At 61.6% G+C, this 26578-nt stretch overlaps 2 protein-coding genes across 3 annotated transcripts; both read right to left on the bottom strand.

Annotated features, from left to right (window-relative positions):
- Window positions 1-6705: 6705 nt before the first annotated feature.
- Window positions 6706-12735, bottom strand: HS3ST6 (heparan sulfate-glucosamine 3-sulfotransferase 6). Its single transcript, XM_042921859.1, has 2 exons — window positions 12323-12735; window positions 6706-7503 (listed from the first exon to the last, which is right to left on the bottom strand). Exons 1-2 carry the CDS (start codon window positions 12733-12735, stop codon window positions 6888-6890), a joined length of 1029 nt encoding a protein of 342 aa, XP_042777793.1. The 3' UTR covers window positions 6706-6887.
- Window positions 7440-26373, bottom strand: MSRB1 (methionine sulfoxide reductase B1). Of its 2 annotated transcripts, none has more exons than XM_042921862.1 (4): window positions 26244-26373; window positions 24260-24408; window positions 23832-23946; window positions 7440-7503 (listed from the first exon to the last, which is right to left on the bottom strand). In XM_042921862.1, the coding sequence occupies exons 1-4, from the start codon at window positions 26296-26298 to the stop codon at window positions 7496-7498; spliced, it is 327 nt and encodes a 108-aa protein (XP_042777796.1). In that variant the 5' UTR covers window positions 26299-26373; the 3' UTR covers window positions 7440-7495. The 2 variants fall into 2 exon arrangements, with proteins under 2 accessions (XP_042777796.1, XP_042777795.1); XM_042921861.1 differs by lacking the exon at window positions 7440-7503 and adding an exon at window positions 21425-22266 and having other exon boundaries at window positions 26244-26371.
- Between the last annotated feature and the right edge of the window lie 205 nt (window positions 26374-26578).

Genomic DNA, 26578 nt, shown 5'->3' with positions numbered 1-26578 from the left:
AATAAAATAAATAATAAATAAAATGAATAAATAAATAATAAAAAAATAAAAAATAAATCAAATAACATAAAATAAAATAAAATAAAATAAATAATAAATAAATAAAATGAATAAACAAATAAAATAAATAAAATAACAAATAAAATAAAATAAAAATAAATAAAATAACACTGGTCGAACACCTGCCTCGTCCTGGCACCGTATTGAGAACTTTCATAGGTTCTTCTGCGCCCAGGAAACTCCAGTAGGCATTATCATCATTGGCGTCTGTCTCCTTTCCTTCTTTCCCGATCTTTCTGACTCCCCAGACTTCTGGGCTCTTTCGGAGCGCATCATGAGGTGGTGAACTCCTTAGGGGCAAAGGAATCCCGGATTTGTTTTTTCTTGCTCTTCTGGGCCTGCCTGTGCGTCTGTACCCCAGCAATGCTCTCTCGTCGGCCTGCGTGTCTCCCCGCTTTGCAGCTGGCAGGACCAGCCAGTGACAGGAGCAGTAGTTCCCCTGTACACATCCTGTATGGGGGGCTCCCCCCCCCCGCCTCCCAACCCAAGTCCAGACAGTGAGACTGGGGATCAGGCAGTTTCCAGATGCTTCTCCCAAACAAACTGGCGCGGTTGGCAAAGGAGTAGCCCACTGTGCCGTCCTCCCCTGGAAGACGGGCTTCCCCTTCCGTGGATGGTCCAAGCGTCCATCTCCAGACAGGCTTTCCCTCAGACACCCCGTCCTCGCTCCTGGAAGCTGGAACAGAGGCAGGAGGGTCTGACCGGTGCGTGGCTGTCAGATGCCACGGCGGGGCTGGGACCAGAGAGGCAGCGAGAACAAGATCCCGTTTTCCTCTTAATCAGAACACTCGAACATGAAATCCTCTTGGCAACAGTTTTGCTTTAACTGTGGGTTGACTGACTGTTTTCGTACGGCTCTTCCAACAAAAAGCATATGCGATGTGGCTCAGGTTAAGCAGTATTATTAAAAAAAAAAAAAAAAAAAAAAAATCCCCGGCCTCTTGTCTCAAGGCCCTGGCAACCTGGGAAGTGCCTGTGCTGGGGGCCGGGAAACAGGAGTCTCATCATTACCAAAGGCGGGGGCCGAACGTCCCAGGGCGGCAGGGCTCAAGGAGGGGCAGTCACCTGATGCGGGCTGGCCCACAGGTGCACAGGCATCTGGAGGGTCTCTTGGCATTGATGGCCTGCCATCTGTGGGGTCTTCCTGGTGGCTGCTATAGGCAGAGTCCCCATGGCACGGAGCCTCCCGGGCATTCCTGGCCAGGCTCTGCGCACAGTCTGTGTGGAGACACGGCCCCGGCAGCTTTTGTCCAGAGGGCAGGTCGTGCTCCTGAACCCCAGAAGACGGGCTCCGGGAATCGACACTGGCCTTGCCCGGCACGCCCACCCTCAACCCCACCTGGGGTTTCAAACAAACCTCTTCTACCCAGGCCAGCCTGCCCAGCATCGACTGTGCCCCAGATGATTCCACACCTTTGCGCTGGGAGCAGTCCAGGGTCTCTGAGGGGCACGGGGGGAGGGGGGCCAGGGCAAGTCCCTGCCAGCTGGTCTCCCCAAGCTGGTCTCCCTGTGGCCTTCAGGGCTGCCAACACAGCCATCCCCCTGCTGCAGAGCCCGGCCCCTCACCCTTCACGGGAGGAAATCTCTGGCTGTTATGCCCCTGAACCATCGCTCCCTGTAACTTCGTCCCGTTACACCTGTGGTGGGCAATTCTCAATGGATCCTTCGTGCCCTTGGGGAATTAATAACCTATCCCCGTATGTCAGAGTTTTCTATGGAAGTCATTTTTTTTTTTTTTTAATTTTTAACATTTGTATAGTTTTGTGAGAGACAGAGACAGCATGAGTAGGGGAGGGGCGGGAGGGGAGAGAGAGAAAGAGAGAGAGAGAGAGTGAGAGTGAGTCCCAAGCAGGCTCCACTCCACCAGCACAGAGCCCGACACGGGGCTCGAACTCACGAAACCGTGAGATCATGACCTGAGCCGAACCAAGAGTCAGACACTTAACTGACTAAACTACCCAGATGCCCCTATGGAAGTCCTTTTTTAAAAAAAATTGAGACGAGGGGCACCTGGGTGGCTCAGTCGGTTAAGCGTCTGACTTTGTCTCAGGTCATGAGCTCACGGTTCATGGGTTCAAGTCCCGGTCTGGCTCCCTGCTGTCAGCACAGAGCCTGTTTCAGATCCTCTGTCCCCCTCTCTCTGACGTCCCCTGCTTTCGCTCTCCCAAAAAATAAGTATTAAAAAAAAAAAAAAACAACGGAGAAGTCCCACAATAAAGAGATGTGTAACTTCAAAAACAAAAGGGAGATGAAATTCACGTTGAAGGAAATTCCGTGTCAAAGTGAATGAGTCTGTGGCATTTAGTGCACTCACAGTGTTGTGTGACCGCCCCCTCGACCTAGTTCCCAAACGTGTTTATCCCCCGCCAAAAGGACACTCCGTGCCCATTAAACACGCGCCCCCCCCAGGCCCCTCCCCCAGCCCCTGGCAACCACCACACTCGGCTTTGGGTCTGTATGGATTTTCCCGTTCTGGACATTTCACATCAACGCAACCATACGATCGGTGACCTTTTGTGTCTGGCTGCTCTCCTTACCTGGATGTTTCCAAGATACGGTGTGTATCAGGACTTCTACCCGTCTCGTGGCGGAAGGATAGTCCGTTGCAGGGACAGAGCACGTTTTGTTTATCGATTTGCCTGTTGATGGTCACCTGCGTTGCTTCCATCCTTTGGCTCCTGCGGGCCTGGAGGGCTGCGCAGCCCTGGCGTGTGGCCTCCTGCAGGGTGCAGATCATTTCCCACGGCTGTCCTTGTCACTCCCTGCCCTATCCCCTCGTCCGTGCATCCTGGTGCCTGCGTGGTTAGTGCTGTGCTTCTCCGGCCCTGTGGAGGGTGGCCACCCTCCTCCGAGAGCACAAGTAAGACAGACGCGAAGGAAATAGAGAAAGCCTGAGTTCAGAACCAGAGAGCCCCGGGGAGGAGCCTGAGGGCTGCGGGCCGCAGGAGGTGGCGGCTTCCCGCAGGAGGGAGGGTGAGGCCCCTGCCACGGCCACATCCCTGCGAGCGATCCACTGGTCCTGCGGTTCAAAGGGCTGAGGCGGGCCCACGGAGGCACTGGATCCTGAGGCCACAGCTGACTCCTTCCCGGTCCCTCCATCCCAGCCTCCCACAGCCCCCAGTGCACCCCCTGGCCTGGGCCTTTGCCCCCAAGGAGGCTTCAGGAGTCAGCCCTTGCCAATTTAAGAGAAAACTTCTAGAAAGGGAGAGTCCCACAGAAATGAACCACTGGGTTAATGATGTCGGCAAATTGCCAGCCCCTTGCCGCACAGTATCCGAAGGCCCAGAGGGGGTCCGGGGTCCCAGAGGCTGCTGCCACGGCCACCAGAGGAGAGCACCGAGGGCCTGCCCGGTCTTCCTGGCCCCTCCCGGTGCAGATGCAGGAGGAGCTGTTTGGACACCGCAGCCCAGCGGCTTCTTAAGAGGAACGGGGAGCTTCCCGGGAGCAGGGCCGTCTAAACTTCAGGAAGGGCCTCTGGATCTGGCCGAGGGGACAGGTGCCAGAGGTGTCTACCCTGGGACACGGAGACCAGCCATGAGCCCCAGGTGGACCAGGCCCTTCCCCAAAGCACCGCTCCTCCTGGGGTGAAGGGGGCTCACAGGTGCTGCCCAGAGCAGTACCTCTCTTTCCAGACTTTTCCCCAGGGCCTAGCCTCCCCTTCCACACCTGGTCCTGCAGCCACTCTTTGGAGCCTGGGAGGGGAGCCAGCAAGGTCAGCCCACCAGACCCCCCAGCCCTGGAGAGAGGTACCCCCTCACAGGAGGACAAGGGTCCGCAGGTGGCTGCAGATGGGGTCCGGGGGTCACCAGGCTGCGGAGCCTCCTCCAGGGGCTCCGGGGGCTCCAGGGGAGGGAGGCGGCCAGGTCCCATGGACGGTGACTGGCTCCCGACAGGGAGGGCAGATCCGAGTCCCGACCCTCCTGTCTCCAGCCTGGCACAGAGGCCACTCAGGGCAGGGTCTGCTCAGAATCTCCAGGACCCACATGTGTAAGTCTCAGGGTAAAGAACCCCATCCTCACCCAGATGCACCTGCCTGTCCTGGGGGTCGGGGAGCAAGGACCCCGTGGACCCCCAGCCTGTACCAACCATGGCCTGAAGGTCTGAGGCAGGTGCGGTAGAAGCCGCCCCCTCCCCAGGTGTCTCCAGGCCCCTTCCTGGACACCCAAGGCTGTGAGCACCGCCACCCCCACCCATCTCATCCCAGTCTGGCTGGCTTGCGAGGAACGGAGAAGGGGTCCCCGGCCTTTTCTCCCCCACTGAGCAGAACAGGAAGAAGGTAACTGAATCAGCACTTTGTGCTCCATCTGGAACATTCCAACATGGAAAACCCACTGAGCAGCTGGGGAAACAATTTAGGGACTTTAATTAAAGGCCGATGACTCTCCCACGGAGACCCACCCCCACACACAGCCAGGAAGACCCACCGCATCTGCCCTCAGTGTGTTCTGAGGCCCAGCTGGGCACCTGGCTCTGGGCGCTGGCGGTCGGTCGGGCCCAGTTTCCACTGGGAGGGGGATGGGGGAGGACTGGGACCAGCCAGCTCACCCTTTCTCCACAGTTTCCAGCCTGCCTTCTGGGCACCAGAGCCAGACAAACTGGTGGCTCCCACAGCTCTGCTTCCAAGAAGCTTCCGGAAGGGAAAAGTGGGTCATGTCAGTGGGCTCGGGAAAGGGGCTCTAACTATAGGGAGGAAAGGAGACTGGTGTGAGGGAACAGCCTCCGCACTCCTAAGCTGTCCCCTCTCAGCCCGCACCTTCTGTGCCTGAAAGGCATTTCAGGCAGAGGGAACAGCGTGTACAAAGGCTACGCAGATCGAGACAGGTGGAAGGAGCTGTGGGGGCAAAAGCGTAGGGGTGAGGGTGGCATGCCGGCTGGGGGTGGGGGCAAGCCGCAGAGGGCCAGAGCTGCTAAAAGTTTGGACAAGGGTGTGTCCAGGAAGAGGGAAGCAGTGGGCATGGCCCAGGCTGGGAACTGCCTTCCCTCCCGCCCTGACACCCGGGGCTGGCTGCCACACGGTCGCTAAGTGGGGCCCCAGCACCGGGAATGGGGACTGAGACGCCAAGCCCAGGCCTTGCCATCCGGCGGGGCCCGGAGGCCCTGCCTCGTCACCGTCATTGCACGTTGGGCCAGCCCTCCCCTCCTCCCAGAGATCCAGCCCTCCCCTCCTCCCAGAGGGCCAGCCCTCTGGGGCCAGCCCTCCCCTCCTCCTAGAGATCTCCCAGAGATCCAGGCGGGGGAGGGGCCTGCAGTTGTGTCTCAGCCGCATCTGCCCACATCTGCCACCGCATCTCCGCCAGGGTGTCTCAGGACCAGCCCCCGGTCCTGCCTCTGGCCTGGCCCCGATGGCAGAGCTTCCTGACAGTGCTGGCCCCTCAGGACAATCCAGACAGGAGTGTCCTCTGGGCCCAGAACCAGCAGGACGGAGGGGCAGGCTCCGGGCCGCTGAGGAGAGATGCCCCCAACTCCCTCCCCACTTCCTGTCGAGCCTCTTCTCACAGACAATCAGGTGACCCCAGGTGTCTACCACTGGTAAGGTCATGTGACAAAGACAGTAGCCACCGGGACTGCTGGGCCCGCTGGCTCACGGTTAGCCAGAAAAGGTGCCTGGAAGGTAAGCCGTCACTCCCCTGGAAATCCTCCCTCGTTTCCACCCCGGGGCCCAGGACGGGCAGCTACTCCAACTAGCCCAGAGCTGGAAAGGCCACAGCAGGGCTGAAGATTTGATATGGACCCAAGGCCTGGGGCGCAGAGGACGCAGCCAGGTCCTGTGAGGACCCAGCACAGCCGGGGCATGCCAGGCTTGGTTCCAAGGGTCCCCGGAGGTCATTGTCAGGGCGGTTTGTGGGCACCTGGCAAGCAACACTGTGGCCAGGAGCAGGTGACAGTCATTAGGAAGGGGCCCCCACCTTCCCAGGGGCAGAGGGGTGGATAGGGCAGCCTAGCCCACCCGAGCCTGGCCTAAGTCAGGATCTGAGCAGGCAGCTGGGCCCCAGATGGGCATTCACCTCTGCCCATCCCCCACGGGCGGGAGCCCTTCCTGGAACACAGCAGAACTGGGGCATCCAGGGCCTGGGGGAGTGGGTGGAACCCACTGAGAGGGCAAGTCCCCCCAAGCGGGCAGGGTCTGGAGGGTGGGAGTGGCAGCATGGGTGTGGCCTGTGGTGGGTGGTGCCACACTGTCCCCAGGGGCTTGGGGATGCTTAAAACCAATACCCCGCTGCTGTTCCTCACGTCACACTCCGTGTAAGGCAACCTCACCAGATTCCCAGGAGGGAGCATCCAATGGGCACTAAGACACGAAATCAGCCGCAGTCATGGCTGCAGCCCTGAGTTGGCCAGATCCAACTTTCATCCCCCCCCAGCCCTCACGTGGGCAACCTGGAGCCTCGGTTTCCTCATCTGCCGCACGGGGACAACATTCCAGCATAGCTCAGCATCCCAGGGCGGACAGGAGGGCCTCCGGAGTCTGAGCTGTGCGTCACTGGGCAGGCCCTAAACCTCTCTGAGCCTCAGTTGCTCCTGTGTGACATGTGGCCAAGCTCACTGCCCACCCCAAGGGATGTCTACGGATTGGGTTTTGGACCACTCTGGGCATACGAACAGTGCCCTGTAGAGACAGGTGGTATGGTTAGCGTTTCCCTGGGCGGTGGCACCTCCAGCCCCCGTCTGGCCACCTTCCAGATTATGTGGAAGAACACAGACCCAGGCTTTATTCCTTAAATACTTTTCCCTACCCATCATCTGTCTGCAGGCTCCACGGCCCGGCGGCCGGCATAAATTAAGGTGAGCGAGGGTCCCCGGGCCGGGCACGGGCTGGCCCGTCCTCCTCAGTCCCAGCCAAAGTCCTGGCCGGTCATCTGGTAAAACCTGCGGTTGAAGGGCCGGTAGAAGTCCCGCAGGCGCCGGACCACAGCCTCGGGCACGCGTGGGTGGGGCCGGCCCTTGGATTTGCCCAGGCAGCGGGGGCGGCTGCCCCCCTGGGCCTTCTTGAGGCAGGGGAAGCCCTTGGTGGCGTTGAAGTAGAAGTGCTTGTCCGTGACCACGCGTTTGAGGCCCAGGAAGTCCTGCACGCGGCCCACCTCCCCGGCCGGGTCGCTGACCAGGCGCTCCCCGCTGACGAATAGGAAGCGGGACAGGGGAAAGAGCCGCAGCCAGTTGGTCAGGTGCTGGGCGTACAGGCCGATGCGTACGGCGCTCCAGGCCGTGTCCACGGGGCCCAGGCCGTGGCGGAAGGCCAGGGCACGGAAACTGGGCAGGCCCGGGGTCTTGGAGAGCGTCTGGGCATAGTCGGAGATGGCCCGTGTCACAGGATTCCGCACCACCACGATCAGCTTCGTGTCCGGGGACATGCCGTGGATGCGGCCGGGGGCCTCCCGAGTCACGAAGTAGCTAGGGGTCTTCTCCAGGGTGATCTGCCCGTCCAGGGTGCGTGGCATCAGGCTCCTGTGGGGCGGGTGGGAGCAGAGGGAGGTGAGGGTGGGGACTGACCCCCCAGGGAGCCAGGGCTGACCTCCCCTTCCTCCAGGAAGCCTCCAGGGCAGGCAAGCCTTCCCCACCAGACCCACCCACCCTAGGTGCTTGGGTGGCCAGATATAGGCTGTGAGGCGGTGCACCGAGGGGCCTGTCCTGCCAGGCTACCCACCTCCCTCCCAGAGCCGGACCGTGCCCACGCCAGACCCCGTCCTCGTGAGGCCAGCGGCCTGGACCTGCTGCCCACATGGCTGAACCAGCCCCCCCGCCCCCCCCGCAGGCCCCTGCCCCGTAATTACCTCCCGTCACACACACAGCAAGGGGCTGATGGCATCCCTTAAATTAGGCCATTAATTGTTGACAAGTATCCCCTCTCGTTCCCTCCCCTGCACAGCCTTCTCCCACCTCTGATGACAGCCCTGCTGACCTGGGCCACACACATCAGAATGGACCAGAATACCAAAAGCCACTAGCGGTGGTTGAGGACCCGTCCCAAGACCCCAGCCGCCTGGGCCTCCCAGACCTGGCTTGGACCCCAACGTGCAAGGCTGCAGCTGACCAGGGGAAGGGAGCACGGACCCCATCCCAAGGTTCTGGGGAGTCGGGCCCTGACCACGCCAAGCCTGGGGAAGCCCATCCTGAACCAGTGCCCCACAGCCACGCCTGCCAGCCAGGTAGCACAGTGTGCGGTGGGCAGGGCGCAGCCTGGCCAGCTGAGCAAACAGCTCCGAGGAGGGCTGGGAACTAGGTCAACAGAGGCAGAGGCTCCCGGGATCTGTGAGAGGCAGAGGGAGGGGAGGCCTCCGCCCAGCTAGCCCTGCCTCCCGTCCTCCTGCCCCTCTGACAGCCCCCCCACGACTGGCCCCAGCCAGGAAGGTGGGGTTCAGGTTGCAGGTTCCAGGGTCTCAAGCCCCTGGGAGTCTCTTCTTCCTGCTCAAAACCCCAAAACACCCAGGACAGGTGGGCACACAGGTGCACAGACCCACGAGCCGGGGCGCTTAGCTTGGAGGGTGCTGGTGGTGGGATGGGGGGTGCGCACGTGTGAGTCCGGGACATGCCACCGGCTCCCTGACTCCACCTCGGGGGCCCAGGGGGGTCCGGTGGGCTGAATGGGCTGCTAGCTATGGGAGCCTCCCCACTCGCTCAGAACAAGGCCCTGGGCAGAGCTGGTCTGGGAGGTCATGGGGACAAGTCTGCTTCTCCCATCTCTGTGAGCTGCTCACTGCCCCATTTCATAGGCAGGCACACCGAGGCTCCGAGAGGAAGCAGGAAGTACCAGGGTGGACGTTAGTCCGCAGCCCTGCCCTGCACCTGCCGCTGCCAGAGCCCCTGCACCTCGCGGCCTGCCTCCTGCAGCTGGGAACCCAGGGAGGAGCAGACCCCGGTCCTCCCCGTTCAAAGGGACAAGTTCAAGGAGACCTCGGGTGGTGACAACGCCAAGGGCTGAGGCCCACGGCAACAGGGGTCCCTTTCCATGAGAGGGAACTCATAATGAGGGGTGGGTGTCCCTGCACTGGGCCTCACTGCTGACACCCACAAAGAGACGCAGTGCCACACAGCATCAGAAGTCACCACCCCTCCTTTCATTGTCCTTCTCAGGGAAGGAACCCACCCCGATGGCTCAGGGAACTCCCCCCACCCAGCTTTGACATCAGCACCTTTCTCCCCAAGGAAGTTAGAGGAGCAGAAGCAGAGCCGCGCCTCCAGACCGCCACGGGGAGGGGTGGAGATGGGGGGGGTGGGCGGTGCAGACTTTACTGGCCCACTCCTGCCGCAAACTGGCTTTGAGCTCCAAGATCTTTGGGATCAATTACTCTCCCCAGGCCTAGCCAGAGCTCGGAGTAGGGTAGGGATGGGGGCTTTTGTGGGGTGGCAGAGACCGAGGAGGATACGAGGAGCAAGATACTGACCCCCACACAGCAAACATCTGACAAGCTGTTCTATGGACACCCCCCCCCCACACACACACACACACACACACACGCGCACCACCCCCACAGCTCATCTGGTCTGCATTTCCCTGCGGCTTCAATCCAGCCCTGGGCGACTCTCCCTCCTCTGTCTGGGCCTCGCTCCGTGTCCCACACCTCTCCTGGGCCCCATCCAGCCTGCCTGGGACCCAGCAGAAACCAGTTCCAGTTCCAGGTGGAACCCTGCAGTGCTGGGGGCATGGGGGCATTGAGTGCCCTGCCACGGGGGTCTCTGTCTCCGGGTGAGCAGGGACAGATAAGTCCCACAGAAGCCGGGGTCCCTCCCCCCACATACTCACACCCCTCCTTCACTGCTCCTGCTTGGGCCCCAGGACCGAGGGGGGGGGGTGTCCCCCACCCCTGCACCCCTCCCCCTCTCCTCTCGCTTTTCCAAAACACTGTGGTCAAAGTATAGCCCCCACTTGCCCCTAGATAGGGCACTCCTCCCTGAACTGAGACTTGGAAGGGTTTGTGTGACTTCAGCACCTGCCAAACAGAGTGAGTGAATAAAGGAACAAATGCTGAGTTTGGGCGCCCTTGAAGGTCGCAGTCCCCAAGATAGAGGACCCTCAGGAGCCTGAGAGATGAACTTCCTAGAGCCCAAGGAGAGGGGACGGTTGGGCCCAAATCAACTTTGAGCAGGTCCTACCTGCCCAGTCCATGGGAAGGACCAAAGTCACTGCCCGGAATGAGATTGGTCACAGCCCCGTGAGCAAGGGGGGAGGGGGGGGGTTCCCAAAAATTCAACTCGGGGCACTAGCTGCTCCTTCTCTACACACTGCCCCGACTCCCCACCCAGAACAGGGCTCTGCGCTCGCTGGAGGTCAAAATCAGGGTCCCGAGAGCAGATAACACGGCCAGACCACGCCCAGGGGCTGGCCGACCTCTTTGCAGTGGGGGAAACTGAGGCGGGTGGGCATTTTCAGAGGCTCAGTGCATCCTCACAGCCGGTTGAAAGGACAGACAGGTCCAGAGGCACAGGGCCACCGGGGGGAATACCGAGCCCACCTCCACACATGTCACTACACAGCCACAGCCCTTTTGAGGGCACTTGGACACACGTACCTCAGAAGCTCAGCCAGCCTGCATTGGCCAGAGGGGTCAGTGCTCGCCAGCCCTGACAACTCTGGGTTCCTGGAGGCCACTGGAACCTGACCCTCTGCCTCCTCTGTATCCGCCCCTCCCCCCAGGGGAGGTGGCTCTAAAAAGGAGGAAGGACAAAGTCTCTTCTCCACCATACATGCTCCGGAATCCCCCGGGCCCCACGCCGGGCACCCCAGTGTCCCAGGAGCTCCCTACCCAGAGCTGAGAATCTGCCCCCTGCCTCTCAGATGCCTCGTCCTCTCCAGAGCGGGAGCATGCACCCAGGGAGGGCCTGCACAGCCCCCCCGGACCCCAGGCTCTTTGAGACCAGCCTCTGCAGCAGCCCCTCCTTAGTCCAGCCCGGTGCCTCCCCACAGCTCCTTGTAGTTACAGCTCATGGGGTCAGTGATGGGCTCTGAAGTCTGCTATAGCTAACAGTGTGTCCTCCACCCTCCTTCCTGTCCCCTCCCCTCCTTCCCTCCTCCTCCCCCTCCTTCTCTCCTCCTCCTCTTCCTCTCCCTCTGCAGGGCAACAGCATCAACAGCATCCCGGGATTAGGGATGCTTTTGGATGCTGCAGCACCGTCAGAGTGGGGTAGCGTCTCTCCCTGAGCACCAGGCATGCTGGGGGATTCAGCCAACTGGGTCCAAGGATAGACTCACTTTTCCCTCACCATCTGGCTTCCCTAAGACCCTCGACAGCAGTAATCCTTCAGAGCTCAGGAACTGGGACCCCCGTTCTCAATGGGGCCCCTCCAAACCCGTGAGTGGTTTCAATGCAAAATGCAAAGATAACAAAGGGGAAGGGGTGGTGGGGGGTTGGTATCTGGGAAGAGGAAACTGGTACATCTGAAAGTCAAAAGCCCGGGTCCTGCCACCCCCCACTCCCCATTAATTCACCAGGTGACCTTGCGCTGGGTCCTCTCTACCCCATAGTTTGGGGATGAGGTGAAAGCTGCGGGGAGTGGGGTGACTCACTCTCCATCTGTAAGCCCTCGCTTCCCCGCAGGAAGGGACAGGCAGGCTTGTGCACGGTCGAAGGAGGCAGAGGGCAGGGCCTCATGCTCGCTGCCTCAGCGGGGGCCAGAGTGGGGGTGCTCCCCCACATTCTACCACAGCACCCCAAGGCCAGCCAGACAGGCAGCGGGACAGCTACAGAGCCCCTTGAGCGAGGCTGGGGCCCCAATCCCCACCCCTTCCTCCTAAGTAAAGCCATGACTCTCTCCGGACCCCCAGGACCACAGAGAAGGACTCCTCTTCTCGGGACTGGGGTTCTGGGGGAGGAAACAGACGCTCTCTAGAAGGCTACAGGGAAAACTCTTGGGGTGATTGGCCGGAGGTCAGACATGCTCTCCCAGGGTGATCCAGTGGGGAAGCGCGGACAAGCATAAAGCATTTCTTATGCCCCTCAAACCCCACTAGCTTCAAACTACTGGTGTAGGATTGAAACTCCTCCCCGCCACTCTTGCAGGGACCCCTCAGCAGCCCTGAACCAGGGTTTCCCCTGGAGTTTCAAAGTTTCTGGGAGCCCCCAGCCAGTGACCGCTCCTCCTTTCCGTAAAACCCAATGCTGGGGGGCCCGCGTCCGCGGGGTCAAGCTTCGCCCCCACACACACACACACACACAACCAGGCTGGTCTCAGCCCGGATTCCGGACACCTGCCCCCCCCCCCGCGCCCCCAGTGAGACCCCCAGGGGCGCGTCCCCCTGTTGTTGGAAGGCACCCGCCAGGGCGCTCACCGGTACCAGGCGAGGCCGCGCTCGTAGCACCTGTCGAAGAAGTGGGGCTCAGAGCCGAGCGCGCGGACGTCGGGGTGCAGCCGCAGGAACTCCAGCAGGGCGCGCGTGCCGCCCTTCTTCACGCCCACGATGAGCGCCTGCGGGAAGCGCCGGCGTCCCGGGCCGCTGGCCACAGGCAGGCCCGGCGCCCCCCGGGGGCCGACGGCACGGAGCGGCTCAGCGGGAGCCGGCGCCGGCACCGGGGCGCGGGCGGCCGGCGGGCAGCGGCCGGGGAGGGCGCAGAGACAGTAGGCGCCGAGCACCAGCGCGGCGAGAAGCAGCGGCGCACGCGGCCCCCGCAGCGCGGCCCCCTGCCCGGCCCCCGCGCCCTGGCCGCCCCCGGCCCCGCCGCCCAGGCCGCCGCTACCTGCCATGGGGTGGTGCTGCGCCCAGACGGTGGAACGCGGGCTACAGGAGCGAGCGCATCCCGGCCCGTGCCGCGCTCAGCCAGCCCGCGCCGGGCTTCTGCTCTGCGCCCCGCCACTCGGCAGGCTCGAAGCCGCCGCGGGGCGGGACCCGGAGGCCCCGCCCAGCCCGGAGGCCCCGCCCCCTGGACCACTCCCGGGCCCGGGACTCGCAGGCGCCCGCCGAGGCTGAGGCGTGATTTGGAGCCGCAGAGGTTACCTGTCGCGCCCTCTTGGAGACCTGGGCTCCAGCCTGCGAGGCTTCGGGGTCATCACCATTGCGCTCCTGGATGCTGCGGCGACGGGTCGGGTCTCAGGGCAGTGACAGGACTGAGATGAAGGACCGGCTCTTAGAAGGCGGATCCCAGTCCCTCCGGACAAGGGCGTAGCAGCAGGTGCGCGGGTGAGTGTGGACCCGGGCCCTACTGCGCCCAGGCGTTCCCGGGAATGTTGAGGGAAGTCTGAGGGGAGAATGGGGCGCGCTTTCCTGACAGTTGGCTTGCCATTCATCAGGGTCCCAACCCTGGCGGCCGGAGACGGTTGTCCAATACGATTACCATTTTAGGGTCCTGGGAAGCAGGCTCAGGGAGGACAGGCGTCTGTCCCAAGGCCCCATTCAGATCTGTGTCCTGACCCTTTCTACCATGTCACACCGTCTGTCTCTGCAGCCCAGTCCACCTGGCGTTGCCCTGGGATGTCAGGGACCCATTTCTAATGCTGGCAACGTGGCTCTTGTAGATGAGAAGATTCTGGAGAGGTGGGACGGGAGACCGGAAGGAGGAGCCCGGGTTCTATCTTAGGAGCTCCTGCTGAGGTGCAGTGACATTCAGGGGCCAGGGGCCACTCACAGTTACGGGACCTGCTGGGCGCTGGACACTCTGTGGGGAGTTTATGCAGCCCCGGGTTCACTGAACCCCCCACACAGCACAAGGAAAGCAGAGAAGGAAAGGGCTCCGGGAGCAACAGTCCCAGGGAGAGACGGAAAAGGAACGGTGTCGTCTCTATGTCTCTGCCCAGGGCTTCCTCACTGAAGCTTGGTGCCCCATGGGCATGGGCTCCTAGGAGAGGCCGACCTCTCACTAGCTGCTCAGAGGCCACTGCCCTGGGTTCTGCTTGTTCCTGGGACCAATGGCATCTGGGCAAGTCCCAGAAACCTGGGGCCTCTCCAAAGGCCAGGGGCCTCTGTGACCCACAGGCATTTCCAGGTCTCCCACCTAGAGGCAGCCCTGAACTAAGGGGGCTCTGCAGAGCCAGTGGCATGAAGGCCGCTGATCAGGGCCCCAGCCCGGATCCCAGACACAGGCCGCACCTGCTTGTCAGGACAAGACTCAGCCAGGAGCCCTGTAGGCGGGTCGTTGGCACAGTACTGTCTGGGGTGCATGTTGATACACACAGGGTCACAGGAAGTTCTTCTTCTGGTCTAGCTTAAAAGGGGATCTGTTCCAGACAGACTGGTTCTCCTTAGACCTGTCCTGGGTGGGGCCCTGCTCCACCTGGAGCACCCACTCAGTCTCAGCAGGCCCCTCTCAGGGCTCGATTCCAGCATTCGACCCTGGCGGCCCCTGGAAGCCACAGGGAGAGTGGCTTCCTCCTCCCAGCCTTGGCTCATGCTGTTCCTCCTACTGAGAATGGCTTTTCCTCAGCCCCCCAACCCCTGACACACACACACCTGCTTGAGGATTTTCCAGAAGCAACTTATCAACGACAGCAGGACATGCTGGGGGCTGGGGAATGGAGTCCGGGGACAAGGATAATTTCCTAGCTGAGCCCCTCCCTCCAGCCACCATCCATCAAGTGACAGGTGGGGGCAAATCTGGGGACACCAGGAAGGCAGCCTTGGGACATTTGCTCACCGGGGGGTCCCTAGCACCTAACAGAGACTGGCACCAAATAGGCACTTGACAATGGCCGGCTAGTGGAAGGATGTGAATGGAGGAAGAGGTCAGGGAAGGCTTTCTGGAGGAAGTGATGGTCAGGCAAGCCTCCTCACACATGGGGGTTGCTGCCTTCCCTCCTGCCCAGGATGTCGGAGTGGCCCCTCCGATCTGCCTCCGCCCTACCTTGCCATCAGGGTCCAGCCCCAGCTCTCCACTGGCACCTCTCTGTGTGGTCTAGACACAGTGGATCCCCCGCTCTGAGCCACATGGCAGGAAGTGAGTCGAAAGAAACCAGGCCATGGGAGCACCAGTCCTGTAGCTGTCCCTGCACCCTGAGAGGCTCACTCACCTCCCGCCCTGTCCGGTCTCACCTCCACTGCGAAGAAGAAATGCATCAGCCAGCTTCTCTGCCAGCTGGATCTCCCGAGAGGGCCCCTTGGCCTTCAGGGTCCAACGTGGCTCAATCCCCCCTTGCCCAGACTGGACCCCCTGCCCAGGCAGGATGGCCAGGCAGAGGTCCGTCTGTCCATCCTCCTTAGGCCAACCATCAGACATTGAGGTAGTCAGGTCTGGTGTGCTCGCTGGCTGGGAGGAGGCAGCACTGGGGAAGAGTGGCCCGAGCTGTGGCCTGCTAGTAAACACCGTCCCTGGAGGAGACGACAGGGAAGGTCAGAGCAGAGGGGGACACAGGGGCGAGTCCAGGGAAGAGGCCTGGGGAGCGAGGTCATGGCAAGAGGAAGGCCCAGCCTGGCCTCACAGACCCATGACCCAGCTGCCCAGCTATATCTGAGTCCCCTCCACTGACTGTAATTACTCCCTTGGTGGGTGATTTTGGTCCCCATCTGTCTCCACCTCCCCGTGAGCGCGGCAAGGGAAGGGACGGGGTCAGTCTTGACCACGGTGAGCACTCATGAATGTCTGTCGAGTGACTGAGTGGCCTGGCTGTGAGTGAGAGAGTGTGTGAGTGACGGAGTCTATGTGTGCGCCCCGCCCCCGGGCTCCTCTCTTCCTCTTTCGCAGACTGTCCCCTCCCCAGGGCGGGCACCCCCAGCGTGGGCCCCCACAAGCAGGGTGCGTCAGCAGCTGCCCCACTCTGGAAAGTGATCCCTAACACCGTGCGGTCCCTCCCTCCACGGGGGACAGCTGGGGGAGATTTCACACATGCGGGGCTTCCAGAACTCCCTTCGCTAGAACCACACCCTTACCCCCTCGCCCGACTCCCGCAGTCTGCGGGGGTCCTGGAGCCTGCGAGGGGGGCAGAGAGGAGGGGGCTGCGGCCGAGGGCAGGCCCAGCTGTCCTTGATTTGTGTGGGGTTGTTCCGCTTCAGATGCCAGATTTGCCTGCGCACAGAGAGGATGCGGTTTTCTCCTGGAGAGGGACCCCTCAGAGATGTCTACCCACCGAGCCCACCCACCCCCGGGCTCCACTGTTCCCAGTTCACCCTGGTAGGCAACGAGGTGGGGCAGGAGCCCCTGCCCCTTCCTAGCAGGTGACCTTGGCAGGTAAGGCGTCAAGTCTCTCTGAACCTCACTTTCCTACTTTATCAAACAACGCGGACACTGGCCCCATCCCTCTGGGTGTCGAGCTCCTAAGCTCTTTGTGGTGAGGTGGCAGTGGGCATGGGACAGCGTACTCCCTATTCATCCTTCTTGGACGAGACTGGAGAGGAAAGACTTTCGGGGGCCTGGCTGGCCAGAACCCAGGGCCGTGTTCCTGGTGACCAGCTCCGCCTGGGGCAACGTGGCACAGAAGGGTTTGCCAGGGCAGACAAGATTCCCAGGGTCCGGAGGGACACATGAAAAGGCTCCGTTGACCGGGAGATTCTCTGTCTCTGTTCCCTTAACCTGCGTGAGATTCTCGGTCTCTATTTCGCTCCGCCCCTCCCCTGCTTGGGCTCTCGCTCTCGCTCCCTCTCAAAATAAATAAACATTAAAAAAAAAGAAAGAAAGAAAGAAAAGGAAACAAGGCTGTTTCTGCCCCCACACCATCCCCACGACCTCCAGCTTCACAGCCCCGAGCTAGGCCTCTGGACCTAGAAGCCCCCCAGCCGCATGGGGAGGGCTGGGCATCATCTAATGGCCCCACAGCAGGGCACTGTGCCCTGGCGGGGGGCCCCCCGTGGGCCAGAAGGTGGCTGTGAGCACCTTCCATTGGAAGCCAGGAATCTGACGCAGGCTAAGGAACCCCAAGCTCCGCAGACGCACAGGACCCTCCGGGCTTGTGGGGTGTATGTGTGTGCACGATTGGGGGTTCAGAGGCTCGCCCACCGGTCCCCAGCCTGCATCTCCCCACGCGCTACCCGGAAGCAAGTCCAGCCTGGCCAGTGGACAGGACGCCCACAGACAGCCGCCCCCCCCAACCCCTCATTTCCAGGGGAAGCACCCCATCACCACAGTTGGCTGGACAGACAGCCGGGCTTGTTGCACTTGGCCTTCAAGGGAGAGTCAGAACCCAGATGCCAGGGCAGAGCATCTTGGGACCGGTGCCTCAAACTCCTCCCCTTTCCCATCTGCCCCCTCCCTAAGCCGCAGGCTTTCCTGCTCCCGCTAGAGGACCTTGAAGATTGACCTCCACCTCCTCTTCAGAGAACAGTGACTCTGCCCATGTCACCTTTACCAGCCATTGCTGTCTCCCCCTGACTCCAGCCTCTCTGCCCTCCGCCCCCCTACTTCCAGACACACACCAGGAGTTCCCGGCTCAGAGATGGGGGCCCAGCAAAAACCCAGTGTCTAGACTAAGGGAACAAAAAGCCACCGGAGTCAGAGGTGGAGGGGGCAGCCCAGGGCAGCAGGCAGGCTGCACAGTGGGGGTGCAGGGCACCGAGGGCCCTGGCTCCTGTGGGCTCCTGTTCCCCCAGGTTCTGAAGCATGGATAATCTCTGTGATTTTACGAGGAACAAATTATGCCCGCATACAGGCCTTGGGGGGCAGTGAGGGGTAGGGGTGGAGGGAGCCTATCTGCAGGTAACCCTTAGTCCTTCCTCCCACCCACCCCCGACCCCACCCCCCCACCCCCCCCACCCCCCCCACCCCCCCCCACCCCCCCCCACCCCCCCCCCCCGTCTTCTCTGTGCTTCCTGCCCCTGAGCTGCTGTAAGCAGAACCCTAGGGCCGGGGTAAGGTGACAGGTGGTCCCGGGGTCCCTGCATCTCCCAGACCGCAGACACGCTCACACAGATGTGCGGCTTGGCTCGCTCACCCCTACAGAGTGAGCAGAAGGCAGTGCGATGTGACATACACTCCTCGGCCGCTTCTCCGTGCACTCTCCCATGGGGCTCAGCGTGGGGGAGGGAACACGATGAGCGCACCGTGGACACTGACTTGAAGGAGCTCTCTGACCTGGGGTGAGCTGAGGCCTGTAAGCGGGGACCGCGGGGACCCGGTCTGTGCACACATATAGGAGACCAGCCCGGGGCCCCCGCAGCGTGGGGGCAGGAGAGAGCCACTGGGCAGAGCCACTGGGAGAGGCTTCTAGAAGGATTCCGGCACATGGGGAGGGGGTGAGAAAGAAGGAACAGCAAAGTATAGAGGGCGGGAACACGGGGGCATGTTTCAGAGTGGAGTCTGGCTGGCCTAGGGGCCTAGGTGCGAGGGTCTGCGTGCAAGGGGTGCGGTTAACAGGAGCCCGGGAGCTGCGGTAAATAACACTACTCTCATTCACAGAGTGGAAAGGTGGCTGGGGACACGGGATCTGTGGGACCAGAGCCAGCAGAGCCTGCGGGAACCACAGAGGGAAGTTTCTGGTCTTTTTTTTTTTTTTTTTTTTTTGCGGAGATCACACGCGTTGGGGGAGGCTAGCTAGGAGCTGTCACCATTGCGGAGAGAAGTGGGCACAGACGCGAGAAGGTGGTGCCCTCAGAACCTCGTGCCCCAGGTGGGCCAGGATGGCAGCAGGAGCAACTTGAGGACGCTGAAGGGCCGCAGGCTGAAGAGGCAGGGGCATCGGGAGCAGGGGGGTCCCGCGGGGCTGCCCTGGAGAAGGGGCTGGGAGCAACAGGTCACTTTCGCGAAGCCTACCAAATGGGGCCCCTACACCGCCGGCCCTCGCACCGTCGGACGCCAGGAGGCCTCAGTTACCTGTGTTCCGGGTACTGGCAGGCTGGGCCGGCGTGGCCGAGCGGGCTGGAGGACGCCGGCGCTCACCACTGAGCACCGCTGGGTCACGGGGTCCCTGGAGGGGGCTGGATCAGCCCTCGCCGTCGGAGGTGCCGCTGCTGCGCCCCTGGCGGCGCCTCGGGGAACTGCAGGGCCTCTCAGACCGGCCCTGGCGCACGCGCAGCGCGGAGCGAGCTCGCCCCCTGCCCGTGGGTGCTGCACACAGTCCCTGCGCCGCTCGCTAACTGGTGGCCTCCGAAGGGGTTCATCGCGTTACGTCCCCTACCAGGACCTCGTATGAGGGTGGGGACCCGGACGCTGGCTTGGCGGTGACCTCCACCGTCCTCTCTGGGCGCCCCCTCCCACTTGCCTGACCAGCCCACATTCGTGCACGGAGTCACAGGGTTCCTGGGACCTACGAATCGGCCGCACCCCCACCAAGGTCACGGCTCTCCCTGGCACTTGTCACCCAGAGAAAACGAAAGCCGTGAGTGAGCACAAGTCCGAAGCACGGTTGGGTCACTCACGCACCCTGCCAGCGTCTCCTGAGCAGGGCCGCGGGCCCCTACAGGGGATCAGCGGGATCCCAGACACATACCACTTCCTCCCTTGCCCTGGGTGCCCCCGCGTGCACGGGCCTACCGGCGGCTGTTGAGTGGTGTTGACAGAGCATGGGGAGCGGTCTGCCCCTGAACAGAACACTTGTCTGCAAGGGTCCACTTGGCAAGGGAGGGGGCGTTGGAGGGGGAGGGAGGGAGCTGGGTTCTCAGAAAGTCTTTTGTTTCTCAGGAGGAAGTAGGGCTGCAGGCCAAAGGTTATGGTGTAACCCAGCAAGAAGAAGGAGGTGGGGGGATCTATGTTTCCACAAGAGACAACTCACTCCCACCCCAGCCCCTGGCAGACAGGCCCCGCCCATAGCCATCCTTTTCCAGGCTCCTGATGAAAGGGGACCACCCTTCTTCCTCCACCCCTCCAAGGACCCTGCTTCCAGCCCTTCCCACCCCCAGTGAACCTGTATGGGGCCCGTGGAGTGCAGGCAGTCAGGTACTGTCCCTCACAGCGTCCCTACCAGCCTCACCCAGGCTCCAGCAGGCCCTCCAGCCTGTCCTGCTGGAGATCTGGCCCCCGAGAGGCAGCCCCAGGGGCATGTCCTGGACACATCCGCCCAATTTGCAGAAGGAGGCCAGCCTGGTCCTAGGCCAAGTTTACTCAGGCACCTGCTGAGCCAGGGGTGCCAGGAGAGGTAAGCAAAGCCCGAGGTCCGCCCTAGCCCTGGGCCTGGAGATTCCCTCTGACCACTCAGCTAGCTGCCTCCCCACTGCTAGGCCCCTTCAACACATGCTTGCTGCTTTCAGACTGTGCTCAAAAGATGGTCATCATGTTCCCAGGGCCACTGTTCCTCATTTGGGGCATAGAAAAGAGGAAAGAGACAGTGTGGGCAGAGAGAACCTGAGGCCTGAGGCAAGTCTCCCGCGTCTCCAAGCCTCCTGTTCCTGCCCTGCCCCACCAGGGTGATGTTGCCTGTAGAAACACACTGAGCATTCAGTCACTGCTCACCTACCGTGGGCTTGCCCTTGGCCAAGACTGGCTGCTAGCCTCCGAGTGTATGGGTCACAGGCTGTGCTAGGCAGTGCCCCAGGGCCGATGATGATCCCAGGTGACTGGGACAGCCCCAACCAGGGACACAGAGGGGTCCATGCAGGGAGAAGTCCGGCAGAGATGGGACTGAAGTCGTGGGGTGAAGGGCACACCCTGTGCAGTCCCAGGAGGCAGTTTTGTAGCAGGTGCAGTCAGTACTGGCCCCCCAGCAGGGCAGAGACGGAGATGTTTTCTAGAGAAGGAGGCTGCCACTCTCCCGAATGGGGTTCTTCAGCATGGTCCTCCCTGGTGCTTTTTGTCAGCGCTGACCCCTCCCATTGCACAACTCCCTCTGCACAGACGACCCAGTGACCAAGCTGGTGTCTGAGAGATCTAACCCCACAGGGTGACACACACTCAGAACCCGCACAGCTGTGACACCCCCCGCCACAGCCCCACCCAGGAGACAGGCTGGGCTCCACAGAGGAAGGTTAAGTGCTCTGCCCAAGGTCACACAGTGAGCCCGCAGCACCTGCACAGGCCAGTGACCCCCCCCCACCCCGCCACCGCCAGAGCAGGGACCCCTAGCCTGTGGCTGGGGATCAGGGAAGGGGCGGAGTCCCATTCCCAAGGAATGAGCAGACCAGACAGACCAGCAGTATCACTGGCCGTCCTTCCCGCCGCCCACCCCGCCAGCCATTCTAACCTCATCCCTCATCCACCACCTTTGCCCTTTTGTCCTCACACCTGCAGGCTCCAATCCTCGCAACGTGGGGATGCTCCCAGCTGCTGAGTACGTCTGCTCCAATTATGCATTTGGAACTGGGGAATAACCGGAGGGTTATCGCCCCCCCCCCCCCACCACACACACAATCGAGCGTCCTTCCTCTGGGGTACATATTCACAGCCCTGATCATCATCTGATGTGAACTTCCTGTCTCCCCAAACACAGGGGAAGGCCCGGAGGGAGGCCCATCTGTCTGTCTGTCTGTCTGTCTGTCTGTCTTACCGCCGCCTCCCCAGCAGCAGGCAGCACCACTCCATAAATATTTGTGGAACAAGTGAAGCGCCGTGTCCCCGCATCCCTGGTGTGAACGCAGACAGCGAGCCCGTGTTCCGTTTGTTTACTGATCTCCTGATTACTTGAGACAGGAGTTAAGACGGGAGGGGGCTTCGGCATCACCCACCTTCCCGGACAGCAAGGGCTTCAGAGCAGGTACAGGAAGGCACAGTCGCTGCTTCCCGGGAAGGTGTGGGCTGTGGGCCCCGGCCTTGCACAATCCAGGAAATGGAGCAACAGCCACTTTCCTAAGCCCGAGTGAGGCAAGGTGGTGAAACCGGGTTCAGGATCTCTCCTCTCGTAACTGGGAGACCAGAAGTCTGGCCCCCCGGCCTGCCCCGCCAGCCGTCACAGATCATCACCACTCTGGCTGCCTGGAAGGCTTTGACCAGAGTGAATCATGTAGTGACCAGGGCCGGAGCAGCCGGCGAGGGCTGCCTCCCTCCGCACCCTGCCTCACGGCCCAGCCTGGGGGAGATGGGAATGAGCTTCGGCGAGGGCCAGAGCCAGGCTCAGAATCGGGTCCCCCGGGGGTGAGTCCAGACAGACGGGGAGGGGGCAGGGGGCTGTGGAGAAGAGAAGGTGGGGTTGTACCGTCATGCAGAGACCCGCTAGGCTTCCAGCCCACCTCCCTGAGACTCCCACGTGAGCGGAGCCCTCCGGGCCCACCCCGGGCAGCAGGGCATGGGCCATCCTGCCAGAGCAGTGCCTTCAGGAGAAGCTGTGCAGAGCCGAGATCCTGATGCTTCAGCCAGCCCCCCTCCCCGCCCCGTCTGGATGTCTGGGGTTCCAATTCCGAGGTTGGACGGCCGGAGAGGGGCCACAGCACAGTGTCCGGCTAGAGTAAGTATGTGCTGCCCGCCTACGGCTCCTGAGAGGCAGTTCCTTTGCCTAGAAGGACGGACGGAGAGAAACACAAATCACTGCTAAATTATGCTCCAAACACCATTCCCCGAGCTAGGCGCCCCGCTCCAGCCTGCAGAGCAGGGCAGCTGGGAGCACCTGGGCGCCCGGCTTGGGGGAGCCTGTGTGCCCCATTTTGTTCCCCGACACCTCCAGGAGAGCCCAGTCTCTCCTTCCTCCACGGGACAAAGGTCAGTAACTACAAAAGGACAAAATCACGTCACACCTTACCATCGCCGGCCCTACGGACCCTCTCGCCTAGCCTCACTCCCTCAGGACAGCAGCCAGCATGTGATGTTAGCAAGCCCATTTTACAGAGGACCAAACTGAGATTAGGGACTGGCCACGGCCCTGCTGGCGGCAAGTGGGGAGCTGGGATTGGAGCTACCAAGTGTGGGCAGGAGTCCAGAGGGGCCGGCGGTGCAGACAGACGTGCTGACTTGTGAGAACCTGTGCGAGCAAGAGGGCCAGGCCCCAGAGGCGACGCTGCGCCCAGATAAAAACCCAGAGGAGAGACGGCTGCCGAACAAACCCCAGCACCGGGGCCCTCGTTCCCAAGACGTGAGCCCCTTTGCTTTTACGCTTCACGTGCGTTACACAGGCGTTATCTACGTGAATGAGGCAACGGGTTTAATCGTAAGCGATAAGGTATCATAAGTGAAACTCCTCTGGATTTCTGTCAGTTACTGAAAACAGCTACCGATGCACAAGGGCTTTACTAACAAGGAAGTGGCACAAGGCGAACTTCCGGGAACTGGGAGGCACTCCTCTCTGCACACGCTTCTGGCTCATGGAAGGTTTTGTAGGGACACTCCACCTTCAGAGGGTGGAGAAATCTGTTATAAGAACACTGCTGGGGCGGCTCAGTCAGTTGAGCCTCCGACCTCGGCTCAGGTCGTGATCTCGCGGTCCGTGAGTTCGAGCCCCGCGTCGGGCTCTGTGCCGTCAGCTCGGAGCCTGGAGCTGCTTTGGATTCTGTGTCTCCCTCTCTCTCTGCCCCTCCCCTGCTCACACGCTGTGTGTGCGTGTCTCTCTCTCTCAAAAATAATTAAACACTAAAAAAAAAAAAAAAAAAAGGAAGACCTGCCAACAGGAGGACACACGGGAGCGCTTACCGTGTGCCAGGCCCCAGGTGCATCACATCAACGCGGCTGTCCTCAAACAGCCCGTGAAGGAGGCTCTGCGATCACACCCACTACGCAGAGCAGGAGGCCAGCTCAGAGAGGCTGAGGAGCAAGGCCGTGGCCACACAGCCCAGCCCTCAGCGTCCGCCTGGCCTTGCCTCCCCCTCTAATCTCTGGGAAGGTCCAGGCCCCCACAGAAAACCCTTCACCACATCCACCCTTAGATGCCCCTTTTTGGGGCACACGTGACCCATCAGGACATCTGCCCTTGTCCTTGCCCTGAAGCCACCTTTTTGGGGTGGCCCTGGGCAGCTCCTGGGCAGGGTGCTTTGGTGTCCCGATGCTTCGTCACTGCGAGTGGACAAGAACCGTGTGTCCCCCACCCCCGGGCCTCTGAAATGTACAACAGGCCTGTGTCCAGCTGCTCACCTCTCGGGATGAACTTCAGCGAGCTGCTAAATATTCAGAAGCGGGACTGTCCCGGCTTGGGGCCATCGTTCAGGAACTCATGTCCCAGCCCATTGCCACACCTGCCACAGGACACCTGGAAAGACCACAAAACAACTGCAGCAATGGCCCCCCTGCCACTGGCAGAGATGGTGTCCTCCCCCCACCCATTTCCCAAAGTAACTGTGGGCAGGAGAGGTCGCCCTCCATCCCGGAGCCCGCACAGGAAAGCAGTCCTGTTTCCCCGTCTCCATCAGGACCCCAGGCTCCCCAGGTAGGTTGGCAGAGGCCAGAAGACCGGCACAGACAGACTCTAAGCCCCGAGAGCTGTAGGGGAAGCAGAGAAGGAGCAGCCACCTCGGGCTCTCCCTGGCCAACACCCCTCCCCACCCCCTGGGGCGGCCACCCACCTTTAAGGCTTTAGGCGAATTGTGCTCCGGACGCTTGGCCACACTATCAGCATGAATGGTCTCAGTGAAGGCCGGCCACGGGGACGAGTGTGCATACTTTGAGCGGCTGGAGAAGAGCTCGTAGCCACACTTGGCACACACATAGACACCTGGGGGCAGAAGGGAAGACAAAGGCAGACACATTGGCTCCAGCCTCTCTGGGGTGAGTGCCCAAATCCTCGGGGCGAGAACACAGCACCGTCCGTCTGCAGGGTGGGCTGCACATTCTATCCACGCTGACACCTGCCACTCCCAGGCCTGGAACACACCACTGAGCTCACGTTCAGTGGTCCTTAGCATGTGCCACGAAGAGCCACTTCCCACACTTATCTCATTGAACTTTATACACAGTCCTGTGATGTAGACCCTCCAGTTTAGCTTAGTTTTGTGGTTGCTTTTTTTTTTTTTTTTTTCAAGTAGGCTCCATGCCCAATGTGGGGCTTGAACTCACAAGCCTAAAGGGCCAATGCTCCACCAACTGAGCCAGCCAGGAGCCCCTTTTTCAGTTTTGTTTTGTAAGAGGACCTTTCCGTTTTAGAGCTGCAGTGCCTGAGTGATGCAAAACACAGCTCGAGGGTGTGCAGTCAGGAAGGAGCCCAGACAGTATGATGAGGAGACAGCACTCCCACCCCAGCAGGCCCCAGCCCACCTCCCTTCCCAAGTGGCCATTCCTGATGCCAGGGAGGCCTTGAGCTGGACACCCAGCCACCGGCCTGCTCTCTGTGAGGGAAGACAATGGTCCCACCAAACAGGTCTCCAGGCCAGAGGGGGGGGGGGGGGGGGGGCAGGGCCCAGGAAGACAGAAGCCCAGGGAAGAGAACAGGTTTTAACCCAGCCCCAAAAGATCACTTTGAGGGGGAAAAAAAAGGCTGCAAAACCGACCTGCGGAACAGGTAACTGCTTGGGGCCCCCCACAGGGGAACCACGCACCCAGTGCCCAGCCTGAGGACAGCCTTTCCCAGAGTCCATGAATTACACAGCCTTTGCCAGCCACTGGAGAAGGTAGCAAGAGGGGGATGCCCAGCTGCTGTGGAAGTGGAGCTTCCTGCCTGGCAGAGCCCCCTGAGGACAACTGGGGGCCTCCTGCCAGAGGGCCTCGGTGGAGGGCTTTGCCTAGAGAGTCCTGTGCCACAGCTGACATCCACAGATGTCCAGTGTCACCGCCCAGCCTCCTAGAGGGCTGACACCCAAAGGTTCCCACCGAGGCAGTGCACTGCCCTAGTCTTGCCTGTGGGGCACGTTTTTACCAAATTAGGCCATTACCAGACAGCACGGCCCAGAAGGGGACACCCCAGGGCCTCTCAAAGCCTGGGACCTGGAGGGATGGTTGTCCACGTCCCAAACACCCCCACCCCCACTCCAGCTGTCTGGTCAAACTTCACTGGCACTTGGTTGCCCAGCGGCTCTCCTGGTTACCGAACCCCAGGGCCCTGGGCAGATGGGCGGAGGCACCCGGGAAGACACGTTGGGTCCGAAGGGAACGCTCTGTGCTTGCCAGCTTACCTTGCGGATCCCAGGAACCCGGGAGGGGAAAAGGCAGGGGTATCATCAGGGGGATGCCCTAGGACAAGATACTCGATCGTGTCCCTCTGAAGTCCAGTTCCCAATCCGGATCCCCCCCCACCGGCGTCACCCCCTCCCTGTACCCTGACCCCAAGGATTCCTCCCAGAAACGGCCTTGCTCACGCACTCCTCGAGGTCAGCGACGCCCTCCCTCTAATGTCGCCTCTCCCCCTCAGGAACCCCTACTTTTCAGGCTCCCCAGACCCCCCCTACTCCGCGGTCCCCTTTACTCACAGGCGCTTCTCCCCGCGCGATCACATTCGCCCCCGGTGGGGTCCGCCCTTCCCGGGGCTCAAGGGTTCCACCACCGCCCGAGAGCAGCGACGCCCACTCTACTACGCGCCCCCTCCCCGCTGCCCTCCCAGGAGGTCACAGAACAGACCTGGCTCAAAGTGGTTCTGGAAAACCTCGCCCCCAAAGAAGCTGCAGAACGACATGGCGCCGGCAGTACTGCGGGGCAACCGCTTCCTCGGACAGATCCGAGGCCACTGGCCGACTGCCCCCCAGCGGGCTCCCGGGGCCCGCCCCTCCTCCCAAGGCCCAATCACTGCCCGGATCCGGGTCGAGGCCCCGCCCCCCAGAGGACCAATCACGACCCTGTAGGAGGCCCCGCCCCCTCCCCTCCCACGGACCAATCTCTCCCTGGGGCGAGGACCTGCCCTCCGCAGTTTCCTCACAGGCCCCGCCCCCGACTGCTCCTAGGGATGGCTAGGGAGC

This window comes from Panthera leo, chromosome E3, assembly GCF_018350215.1.
Source record: "Panthera leo isolate Ple1 chromosome E3, P.leo_Ple1_pat1.1, whole genome shotgun sequence".
Lineage (NCBI taxonomy): Eukaryota > Metazoa > Chordata > Mammalia > Carnivora > Felidae > Panthera > Panthera leo.
The sequence above is the reverse complement of the archived record's forward strand: the minus strand, read 5'-3'. Positions and strand labels throughout refer to the sequence as shown.